Source organism: Anolis carolinensis, chromosome 2 (genome assembly GCF_035594765.1).
Source record: "Anolis carolinensis isolate JA03-04 chromosome 2, rAnoCar3.1.pri, whole genome shotgun sequence".
Taxonomy (NCBI): Eukaryota; Metazoa; Chordata; class Lepidosauria; order Squamata; family Dactyloidae; genus Anolis; species Anolis carolinensis.
In genome coordinates this window covers 146,979,923-146,992,593 of record NC_085842.1, presented here as the reverse complement: position 1 = coordinate 146,992,593, position 12,671 = coordinate 146,979,923, and the positions used below count along the sequence as shown (strand labels likewise).

At 46.9% G+C, this 12,671-nt stretch overlaps 1 protein-coding gene across 1 annotated transcript; it reads left to right on the top strand.

Annotated features, from left to right (window-relative positions):
- Positions 1 to 1,513: 1,513 nt before the first annotated feature.
- socs3 (suppressor of cytokine signaling 3) lies at positions 1,514 to 4,363 on the top strand. The gene is made up of 2 exons (XM_008104197.3): positions 1,514 to 1,810; positions 2,307 to 4,363. Exon 2 carries the CDS (start codon positions 2,386 to 2,388, stop codon positions 3,019 to 3,021), a length of 636 nt encoding a protein of 211 aa, XP_008102404.1. The 5' UTR covers positions 1,514 to 1,810; positions 2,307 to 2,385; the 3' UTR covers positions 3,022 to 4,363.
- The last annotated feature ends 8,308 nt before the right edge of the window (positions 4,364 to 12,671 follow it).

Below are 12,671 nucleotides of genomic sequence, written 5' to 3'. Positions count from 1 at the left end.
CTGGAGCTAACAAAGGGAGCTCATCCGCACTGTCCCTGGGTTGGATTCAAACCAGCAATCTTCAGGTCAACAAGCCAACCTTCAAATCAGCAGTCCTGCTGGCACAAGGGTTTAAAGCACAGCGCCACCGGGGGCTCCTCACCTCAAACATGGACATTTGAAGAGGTTTTGTATTTCTATTTGGGTCACTTTCAAATGCATGTTTCCACTTGGTTCAAAAACAATAAAATAAAAATGGTCCATTTCTTTGTTTGGGCTGCTCACATATAATCATAGGGTGCAGCCACATGGTGGAATTAATGCATTTTGAGACCACTTCACCTGCCATGACTGGGTTCTATGGAACCCTGGGATTTGGAGATTAGGCACCAGCTCTCCTTGGAAGAGAAGGCGAAAGATCATGCAAAGCTGCAACTCCCAGGGTTCCATAACATTGAGCCGTGGCAGCTAAAACGGTATCAAACTGCATTAGTGTGGATCAGGCATGGGGAAATTTGGGTCCTCCTTCCAGGTGTTTTGGACTTCGACTCCCACCATTCCTAACAGCCTCAGGCCCTTTCCTTTTCCCCCTCAGCCGCTTAAGGGGAAAAGGAAAGGGCCTGAGGCTGTTAGGAATGGTGGGAGTCGAAGTCCAAAACACCTGAAAGGAGGACCCAAATTTCCCCATGCCTGGTGTAGATACACCCCAGGATGCAAGCAATTCTCCTCTAAGGAGCGCTGCCTGGAAGATTGGGCAAGGGCCAGGAAACTGCCAGCCAGGCTTGCTCTGGGCGCTGGAAATCGTGCCACAGCCATGACTTGGCAAGCCTTCGCTTTGGCTAGCGCACAGGGTCGGCAGCAGGGCGGGAAGCGCGCCCCCTCCTGGCCGCCCTTAGCCGAAGAGGAACGAAAGGGGCCCCTGCTCTCCCCGCCTGGCTCCAGCATTCAAAGAACAGCGCTGCCTTCTAAGAAATCCCAACGCCTGACTGGAAGGCCTGCTGCAGGGGGCAGGGGAGAACCATGGCCAGCGGGGATGGTGGGAGTTGGAGTCCCAGGATGAGAGGCTGAGGGAGCTGCGTATGTTTAACTGTGAGAAAAGAAGGCTACAAGAAAATACTGAAAGGGTGTCACACTGAAGAGGGGGTAAACTCTTCACAATGTCGCAATGGGCCCAAGCTACAGGAAAGGAGAGTCCACCTAAACGTTAGGAAGAACTTCCTGACAGGCTGGGGTTGGAGTGGCAGGCCCTTGTGCATTCTCGGTGAGTCTAAGCTCGGGGGCAGGCAGGGCGAAGAGGTGGTGGAGTCCAACAGAGTGGTCCTGGGGGTCTCTTCTTCCAGCACTAGGAATCTCTGTGTTGCTTTCCCCTTCCAGAGCCTTCCTCGCCCGGGGAGGGGGGGGGGGGGGCTCCATCCCCTTCCCGGTCCCTGGTCCCGAGGAAGCAGGCAAGGCAAGGCAGGGCAGGAGGGGAGCGGAGGGGGGGGGGGGGCGGGGAGGCTCTTCTGCCAGGAATGGGCCGGCCTGCCTGCTGCCTGGCTGGCGAGGAGCCTGTTCGCCTGGCTGACTGGCTGGCTGGCTGGGGCGCGCGGGCCCTCCAGGCCGAGGCGGGGCCGGAGCCTTACAAGAAGCAGCCCACTTCCAGGAAACCAGGAGGCGGGGCGAGGCGAGGCGAGGCGGGGCGGGCGGCAGGCGGAGGCGCACATAAAAGCCTCCGGCGGCGTCTCCGGCAGCTTTGCAAAAGCAGGACAAGTCAGGCTCGGCGAGAAGAGCCACTGCTGCTCCTACGACTACCACCGAGACAGACTCCGCGACGTCGCCTCCCGCTCCCCAGGTAGGCATTTCTGGCGCGGGAAGGGAAGGGAAGCGGCGCCGGAGAAGGCACGGGCTGTATACGGCAGCGGGGAAGGAGAACGGATGAGGCGGATGAGAGCAGGGAGCCCTTTTGGCTCAAGGGCACGGAGATGGTAGTGAGCACATCGGGGAAAGGAGCTCCCGGGGGCGCAGTGGGTTAAACCCATGTGCTGGCAGGACTGCTGGTGGAAAGGTCCGGGGAGCAGGGGGAGCTCCCGTCTATCAGCTCCAGCTCCCCATTCGGGGACATGAGAGAAGCCTCCCACAAGGATGGTAAAACATCAAACAGAACGGCCTTGCAGACGGCCAATTCTCACACCAGAAACGAATTGCTGTTTTTCAAGTTGCTCCTGACACGCAAAAAGAACACACTGGGCAAGACCTTAGGGCTGGCAGCAGTCCCCTCCTCCCCAAGAAGCAGCTCCTGTTGTGCCCCTTTTGTATCCTAACCTTTCCTCCCTTTCCTGCTTTTCCAGAGACTCTCCGCATCCTTCTCTTGGCCCCTGCTGCGCTCCACAGCAGCCCCGACCGCTTGGAAAGCTGGCTCCCTGCGCCATGGTCACCCACCGAAAGTTCCCCAGCGCTGCCGGGATGAGCCACCCGCTGGACACCAGCCTGCGCCTCAAGACCTTCAGCTCCAAGAGCGAGTACCAGCTGGTGGTGAATGCGGTGCGCAAGCTCCAGGAGAGCGGCTTCTACTGGAGTGCGGTGACGGGCGGCCAGGCCAACCTGCTGCTCAGCGCTGAGCCCACCGGCACCTTCCTCATCCGCGACAGCTCGGACCAGCGCCACTTCTTCACCCTCAGCGTCAAGACCGAGTCCGGCACCAAGAACCTGCGCATCCAGTGTGAGGGAGGCAGCTTCTCGCTCCAGAGCGACCCCCACAGCAGCCAGCCCGTCCCCCGCTTCGACTGCGTCCTCAAGCTGGTCCGCCACTACATGCCGCTCCCCGAGCACCAGCCCACGACGCAGCACCCCGGGGAGGTGTCGCGCCCCAAGCGGGCCTACTACATCTACTCCGGGGGAGAGAAAATCCCCTTGGTGCTGAGCCGCCCACTCTCCTCCAACGTGTCCACTCTGCAGCACTTGTGCCGCAAGACGGTCAACGGGCACTTGGACTCCTACGAGAAGATGACCCAGCTCCCGGGTCCCATCAAAGAATTCCTGGACCAGTACGATGCGCCTTTCTGAGGAGCATCCTTCCCTCCACAGAACGGGAGGCAAGGGCAAGGAGGAAGAGGGAGCCTCTGACACAAGCACAAGAGCAGAGCAAGGGGGAAAGGAGGAGAAAGGAGATCGATGTACAACAAAGACGACATTTCTTTTTGGCCCGGCTGATGGAATATGTGAGGGGCTGCAGTGCGGAGGGGAATGCTGGCATTCAATGAGGGCAAGGATCCTCTGCCCAGCTGAGCGGCTGTCCCACTGTTGTTTGTGTTGGATGGTTTTCCAAGGGGTGCTCTGTGCAAGAGAGAGAAAGGAAGAGAGAGACCGATGCTGCTGGACTAAGGAACAAGTTGCTGCTCCTTGAGAGAACTGCCTGCCTGGCTTGTGCTGGACAGGAGAGAATGGTTTGCAAACTTAATTAACTGATGGACCGTTTACAGCAAGCTTTTGCTCTGCACTGGCCCCACACCATCTCTAACGACCAAAACCATTCTGCAGATAACGGAATAGATGCACTGGAATCCAGCTAGTGCCTGAAAACCAACTTTTCCTCGGTTTTAAGAGGAAACCTTTTAAAAGTCTTTACCTCTCTCGACCTCCTGGAGAGGCAGAATTTCTCCTTACTCCAAGCCTCTTTCCCAGAGGACGCTGCCACACATGAGACTAAGCCTTAAGAAAAAAAAGATGAGTACCCTCCTCTTAGCCCATGGACTGACTTATTACTGCACATCTCGCACAGAAAGATTATCATTCACTTTCTGTGTCATTATGCAAGCAAAGGAGGACTTCATTCTGAGAAACCGCATCACTGCTTTTGGAACAACAACATGGATGATAAATGAACTAGCAATTTTTCCTGAAGTGTTATTCTACCTGAGCATCTTCTGCCTGGACTAATAATCTTCTGCCTTCATCCATGGGTTTTCAGATGAATCGGCTTGCATCTACAGCAAAGGCTGTAGATTTGTTTTGGGTTCTAAATCGCACTGAATAACTGAAAGAAAGCAAAACAGGAATGTAGCAACAACAGAATTACCTGGAACTCTTCTATAATTTTTTTTTTTGTAAAACTGTAATCAAACTTTTGTGTGTTCATCTTATTTTTTTTCCATATCAGGGTTTTAGAAAGGCAGATGAGGTTTTGTTTTTAAAGAAAGAAATGTTTACAGACCTGCCTAAAACAATATCATTCTGTCTTTTATAAAGATTCCACCCTTCAGCCTTGCAGGCTGTTAGACATGCTTGAAGACTCAACCAAAAATCAAACTTGGAAGAAAACTTTGCACATCTATTTATATTTATATTCAAGGGATTTTAAAGAAAACAGTCATTAATTTATAATAAAAGCACTATTTTTTAAATGAAACTCTCCTTTTTCTTCTTCCATTTCATGCCATTCCCATAATATTCCATGCTACGTGCCACTGGAACTTCTTTATGCGGTACTAGAAAAGCAGGGGAAATATCTGGGTCAGAAAACTGCATGCAGCACTCAGGCAGCTAAGATCCCATTGGCCTCTCAGTGTTAAGCAGCTGTGCAAGTAGGTCACGCAAGAGTGAATATGACATTTTGTGTAAGAGAAGGGAATTCTCATGCTAGTGCTGCCTAGAAACATATCAAATCACAGTTTAGCCTAATCCCTAATGACCAAGGCTTACTAGCAGTGTTGACCAAAGTTTAGAGGGTAATTTTGGGAAAGAATTAATATAATGGATATGCTGCAGCCACCCATAACTGAACAGATGTGTGAGAGATACTGCTCTGGGACTCAAAGCCGCCGCCTCCTACTGCTGCTTTTAGTTGGTTTTAGCATGTCTGTTATAATAATTCTTAAATATCATTTTTCAAGTTTTGCTTTTTACTCTGATATACCTGGCTATGTCAAAGAAAGCATGTGGTTTTCAGCTGAAGAACAGCTGCCCACAGTTACCTGCTTAGGCGGTGTGTAGGAGAGATGCCTTGTTTCATTTCTTCGACTTTACCAAAAGTAAAAGCACAAATGGTAGGATTACATGTGATACAGCAACAGCAGTCCCTAATCTTCACATCTGTGCTTGTTTTCTGGCAAGTTTCTTGTGCCTTACTAACTGTTCAAAAGTCACCTGATACAGCTTTCCCCGAATCTGCCTCTTGGTGATAGAAACAGAACTTAAAGAAAGCTATTTTTACGAGAGTGACTTCTCCTGTAATTTTCCAGACAGCTTGTCCAGCATAATCCATAAAAGTAACTTTCCCAAGTTTTGCTACATAGAGACAAAACCATAAAACAGCACCTGTGTTCATCTGTACTATTCTTTTAGGACACTGTATTTGAAGACCAGGATCTGCTTTTCATCATGTGTAGTTCTGTCCTATTGTGTTGTCAAAGGCTTTAAACATCTAAATCAGAATTTCTCACAGAAAGAGTCAGTAGCAGAAAACTGGATATGACTGTTACATGGGGGGTGAGGACTATAGCTTACTAGGAAAGCGTAGACTGCATGCAGAGGATCCTGAGTTTAATCTCTAGTTAGGACTGGCAGGTAACAAATTGACAAAGGTTCCCTATTCCAGGAACAGTAAAAATTGGTTTGATCTGGCATTAAGTAGCTTTCTCTGTGTAGATAAGCAGAACTACAGAAATAACAAGCAGCCTGGTAGTAAAGGTAAAGGTTTCCCCCTCACATTAAGTCTAATCGTGTCCAACTTGGGGTTGGAGGGCATCTCCATTTCTAAGCCGAAGAGCCGTGGTTGTCCGTAGACACCTCCAAGGTCATGTGGTCAGCATGACTACATGGAGCACCATTACCTTCCCACCGGAGCAGTACCTATTGATCAACTCACATTTGCATGTTTTCGAACTGCTAGGTTGGCAGAAGCTAGGGCTAATAGCGGGAGCTCACCCAGGAGTTTCATCTGGTATAAAAACAACTGCAGATAAGTTTTGCCATGGGCAAGTCAGCAATATCATCAGTTGCTAAAGATGGATGTTGCTACTTGTTAAAGGAAGGGGAATACAATTTGTGGCACTTTAGATTGTGTTTATTAAGTATTTCCCCCCTCCAAGCTGCCACTTTCTACTGAAAGTAGCAAACACGAGTGGTCAATAATACTCAAAACAGCAATATAATTAAAATCACCATTTTAAAATGAGAAAGGTTATGGAGATATTTGCGTTCAACTGTTTCAGTATAAAAAGGATGGGGTGAAGGAACTGAGCGCCACCTTAAAGATTAACATTTATAAAATATTTGAAAATGCCATTAGAATCCTAACTCCATTTACCTTTTTACAAAAATACCCAGTAAATCATCTAAACTAATCAATATATATCAGTACAGTTTTAAAAGTCAGGCTGTAGGGATACATCCTTACATCCTTTCCAAAAGCAACATAGACCTGAGTCATCCAAAAGTATTGGATCACATCTCCTATCATCCCTTACAATTTGTAATATGGCTAGGGCTGCATTTCAACAACATCTGGAGGCCCACGTGTTCCCAGACTCTGGTTTGAGGTATGACCCCATAAGCCTGTGACCTCCAGATCTTTCCATAACTTGAGTCCCAGTCAGCATGACCAGTTCCCAGAAGGTACTGTTCTCCCTGACTGCTGTTAGGAACTCGGTGTTTCCCAGAAGTAAACACACATATAAAACATGCCCTTGGGGGGCATGCTGAAAGTTTTACTGAGTCTTCAGGTGATGGATGAGAAAGATCAATCTCCTGATTCCCAGTGCCAGGCCATTGGGAGGCATGATAAGACAGCTTGTTTAGCTTCAGGAGATTTCCAAGGGCAGTGGAAAGTTCTGGAGGAGAACGTGCTGGCTGCCATGTCCACGTCTTGACTGTGTTTGCAGAAAGAAGCATCCTTATCTTTCAGGCATTTGTTAGAGAAATGGGAATGGGGGAGGTGTCTTCTGATGGGCCTACTGAGAAGAGGCATAGTCTTTTCCCACTCCTGTCTTCATGTGCGTATAGACTAAAGCTTGCCAAAAATGATGACCACTAAAATCCCAAATAAGCATCTTCAGAACCTTATCTAAGTCCTGGACTATATTGCGTAGTGTGTACAATCATTTAAAAACAAACTTCCATAGAAACTTAGGCTATTCTTAAGCCATGGATTTTGTAAACATGGTTCACCTCGTTCACTTTGGGGTCACCCCCCCCCCCCCCCCAAAAAAAAAAGAGCTGTAATTACCTCTTTGTCATCATCTTCTGGTCTTGTAATTCATGATTTTTTTCTTTTCAAGCTTTGTTTTCAGTAGCTTTGCCAGGTTTTAGAAATTTTACTTTCCATTACCTCTTCTTTTAAAGTTGCATAATTGTGCAGTTAAACACACATACTTTATTTTCGTCTCGTTCACCTTTTATTGTTCTAAAAGCCCACTGATGTGCATGGAAGTCCTACAAGATCCTAAACCTTATGGCCTATTGTGAATGCTAGCCATAAGGAAAGGATGGTAAAAACAATTTGGCCAACTCTAAAAGCTTTAATCTTGATCCCACCTGGTTAATTTTGGACTACAGCTTCCTCAGTCTTCAAGATAGTATGGCAGGTGCCCTTGCTGGCTGGGGGATTATGGAACTGCTGGTCAAAAATGTCATTTTTTCCAAGCTCTAATCCTACCTCAAAATGTGATTGGGCCTATTTCTCACACATGGCTTTCCCATCACCATAGTTTCTTCTGCATACCTCTACAAACCAGCAAATGTATATGTCCAAAGAAAAACTGAGTAATGCAACCATTAAACATCAATGCACATTTTTACTGCTTTTTTATGAATGCTCACACAACTACGCACCTCTATAGCAGTCAGTCAGTCTCCTTTCCCAGAAGTGTTCAGAGTGATCAAGATTCATTGGGCATAATTGTTTCAATCTGGTTTATTATCAACTTGGTTTCCAGTTGATAAAAATCATAATGGCAAAAGATATAGATACATAGGTAGAGAGATAGATTCACACACACGAAAATGATATAAATAAAAGTACATCATACGGAATTCAAGAAAGAGCCACATGCAAATACTAAAGGTTGAGAATAAATACAAAGACAGAGCTTGGGGATGTTTCTTTGTGAACCACTTCCCCCGGCATCCCATAGTCAGAAGCCATGATGGCTGGGGGTGCTGGGTATTGAAATCTAAGAAGTAACTTCCCCACTCTACCCCTTTATTACTTGCTTTTTGTGTCACACTTAAAATAGCAGGGTAGAGTTGCACATCAGCTGGCTCACATGGTCTACATCTACACTGTAGAATAAATTCAGTTTGACCCACTTTAACAGCCATGGCTCAGTGCTATAAAATCCTGGGAGTTAGAGCTTGGAGAGGTACCAGGACTCTTTGGAAAAACTAAATATCTTGCAAAACTGAACGTGAATCCATAGCATCCATAGCATCGAGCCATGGCAATTAAGAAGAGGTCAAACTGCACAACCTTACAGTGTAGATGCAGCCATGGTCAGGAGCGCAACAACCTTCATTTGGAGTAGCTGTTGAATTTCTTTTACTCCTGCATCTCCTCCAAGCACAGAAAAGGGGAAGCCGAGGAGAGCTCCTGGCCCGGCCCCTGTCCGGCCCCTTTGGCCTATTGTCTCAGCCCTGCCAGGAAACTCTGATTCCCAGCCCAGTAGGAGAGCTATGTCAAGAATGTCCAGGCGGAGTAAAGCTGGTGGCGCCATGCCAGGCTCTGCCGAGACACACCAATGCCAGCACACACCCCTCTCCTCTCCCTTGGCGTAAAGAGCTAGGTTTCTACAGCAACAGAATTAAAAGCTGGAATATCACTGTTTATTCTTTGGCCTGTGCCAGGAAATGAGAGGCCTTCTCTCTCCCTTTGCTCCAGCAGCTACCATGGGCCAGGGTGAGGGAGGACGGTATTCATGGAAAATTTGGGTAGTCTCTTTCATGGAAATGAATGGGCGGTGGGTGGGGGCTGGAAGGCAAACAAAGCAGCCAATGAAGGGAGCGGATTGGGGGTGCCCTTGATTTGTAGGTCCCTCTGAGAGCACTGGGCCTGGACAGCATGGCACAGGAGAGAGGCCGTGGCTTAATACTGGCTGACTTCTTGCAGGGGAACAGGCCACAATAGGTACGTTGTTTGCTTGCCAAGCAAAACTAGCCTCAGGTGCTTGGGCTACCCTGTGAACTTAGAGGGCTTTCCCAAAAGCCACCAAAGGGAGGCAGAGCACACCAGCATACATGAAAAACATCAGGGCCTATACTGATACACCAGTCTTATCTCGCTGTACCACCTGCAGTGGACTGAGATAATAAACCCCTTCTCCCCCCCCCCCCCCCCTCGCGCCAGGAAAAGTGTTGACATCTTCCTTTGCAGGAGTACCATTTACAGAATTCCTCAGCCGGCATACCAATGCTGGGCAGAGGTCTCTGGCAGTTGTAGTTTTGAAACAGAAAAACTTTCCCAATCCCTGCCTCTCACTGAAGAGAGATCTAGCATTAAGTTAGGCAGCAGCCCGAAGTCATTCTGCATGCCCAGAAAGAGCAGGAAATGGTTAGCTATTTAAAAGTCTTATCACGCTACATTGTTATTATGCTGTGTTTCCACTTTAACTGCCATGGCAACAGCCTACAGAGCCTGGGATTTGCAGTTTAGGGAGTAGCATTTATAATTCTCATCTAAACAGCTTTTGGGACTCACAAAACTACAAATCCCAGAATTCCAGAGGATGATGCTAGGCAGTTAAAGGAGAATATAGGACGATGTAATGGGTTAAGGATCTAAGGCTGAATTGCACCGCAGTTTGACATTACTTTAACTGCTATGGCTAAATGCTATAGAATTTCGGGATTTATAGTTTTGTGCTCCATTTATCCTGGCACCAGAGCAAACAACAAATCCCAGCATTCCAACTCATGTAGCTGTGGCAGCTAAAGTGGTGTCAAATTGCTATAATTCTGCAGTGTGGAGTTATGGTCACTTCTTTTCTCTGCCAAGGAGAGCTACTTGTTTGACCTTCAGGCTCTACTGCTACAATAACTTGGGTGCCCTACCAGACACCTGGGACTGGCCTTCGCCTCCTCCACAGCTATTTGCTTCTTACAAAACACAGCACTTCTGCAATTGATCACTGATTCAAAAGGTCCGGGAAGGTTTACAAATACTCCTCATTTCTTGGAATGTTTCCCAGTCCACAATGACGTTTTGGTCCAGCAGAAAACTTTTAAGCAGAAGTTTCGTAAGACTCATGCTTTCCCCAGAAATGTCTCAAGTTCTGCATTACATAGGGAACTATATCAGTTATGTCATCTTCCCTTTCCTTGCTTCTCTACAGAACTTGGACTAATAGAAGATTGCCGTTCTGGGTGTTTCCTGGACAAGATGGGATGCGGGGGGCAGACTTGCTGGACTGGGCACAAGAACAAAGATTGGCCCTGATTTAATTGGCAGGAAATACGCTGTCCCAGCCGGGAAGTATCTCCACCAAATGCAGGATGCTTGGCTCTTATCTAATGCGGTACACAGTTAACCAGTTCCTGTCAGCCTGTGTTCTGAGAAAGCAAAACAGAAACTGGCCAAAAACATTGATGACTATTTTGGGTACTCCTTTTAAACATCACAATTGACTACTCATTCGCCACTTTGCTCTGTTCTGAATGTTTTAACCCATGTCTTAGATAAAACAAGTCAGTTTTGCAATGTGTTAAACACTCCAAAGGCAACAAATCCTTTCTGTTCTTGGAAACTAAGCAGGATCAACCCTGATTAGTACTTGGATGGGAGACCGCCAACAAAAACCAGGTCCCGCAGGCTATATTTCAGAAGAAAGAACTGGCAAAACCACCTCTGAGTATTCATTGCTCATTCATTCATGAGATCACCATAAGTCAACAGGCAACTTGAAGGCACATGTATACACAACTATCTACTGGGAGGTGGGGGAATCTGTGTAGTCCTAGCAACTACAAGTGTTCCATGAGTGTTACAGTATGTTTTGAACTTCTGATTCCACAAGCCATTGTCGGCATGCCCAGTGTTAGAGAGCTAGAGGATATCAAAGGGTGCCTCAATACTATGAAATCAAGGGAGTTGTAGTTTGGTGAGGCATCAACATTCTTTGCCAAAGAAGGGATTTTTTTTAAAAAAAACTACAATTCCCAGGATTCTATAGTACTGAGCCATGGCAGTTAAAGTGGCGCCAAACAACATTCATTCTCCAGTGTCGATGTGTCTAGAACAGTGGTTTTCAAACTGTGCATCATAGAGCTGGGCTCCAGTGGTCCCTCCTTCTCCTCCCCCTCCAAGCTTTGCCTCCTCTTTCCTGCTCCCCCCCCCCACCACCACCAAAAGCCTTTCCCCCTTGCTGCCAAAAGCCTTTTCCCCTGACCGTCCTTGCTTCCAAAGCCATCTTCTCCTCCCACCGCTCAGGGGGTGCTTTGATTGTGCTTTTCCTGTATGGCAGAATGGGGTTGTATTGGATGGCCCCTGGGGTTTTCCACTGAAATACTGTTTTGTTGGTCAAAAAGTTTGCTCATACCTGATACATACATTATATATAATATTATATATAAACATTTCTTGGGGCTCCACGAGAAACTTTTGCTTCAAAAGGGGCTCCACAGCTGAAAACATTTGAGAACCCCTGGTCTATAGTATAAAATGTATGGCCAACCAAAGCTGCCCTAGATGGTTAATTTCCCCAGGAACCAACGAAAAGGTGTAGAGAAGTGCTCTTAAGCTAGTACAGATCTGAGACTTACCTGGAAAGGGCAGCTTGTTCTTTTTCCCATTTCTTCATTTGGTCATCATAAGTGTTCTCTAAAATTGTATTTATCATTCTTACCTGTGGAATTGCATATTATTTTGTCATCCTAATGTCCTTTCAGCAACAGACTGATCCATAAAAGCTTACACCACAGTACCCAGGCTAAGTACTTTGTTGTTTGCCCTCTTTAATGGAGCTCCCTATCCTAACCACAAGATGTGTTTATGTATGTTGCCAGAGGTGCAGTTCGGTATTGCTTGTCAAGAAGTCTAGGAATACAACAGAAGGATTTTATAACACAATCCCATCATTACAAATTAATGATATAAAGCAACGGTTCTCAACCTGTGGGTATCCAGATGTTTTGGCATTCAACTCCAAGAAATCCCAACAGCTGGTAAACTGGCCGGAATTTCTGGGAGTTGTAGGCCAAAACACCTGGGGACCCACGTGTTGAGAACCACTGATATAAATGGAAATCTTTCTGGTTTCAACATGTTTTTATAGGGGAGAACTGAAAAGCACCTTGACTTTCCCTTAATTCGAACTGAGTTAGCTTGAACTCAGTCTAAACACTTGCAAAATACGTCATTTTAAAATATGATGCCATGTGTTATTATAAGGGACATTGACCATTTTTTCCTTTTATATGGACTGAACAGGATGCCAATAATCCTATGTTTTGGGTTGGGCTTTCCTAAAGACAGAAATATGTGCACCATAGGTAAAGGTAAAGGTTTTCCCCTGACATTAAGTCTAGTTGTGCCCAATTCTGGGGATTGGCGCTCATCTCCATTTCTAAGCCGAAGAGCCGGCATTGTCCATAGACACCTCCTAGGTCATGTGGTCGGCATGACTGCATGGAGCACCATTACCTTCCTGCCAGAGGGGTACCTATTGATCTACTCACATTTGCATATTTTTGAACTGCTAGGTTGGCATGATATAATTTCTAAATGT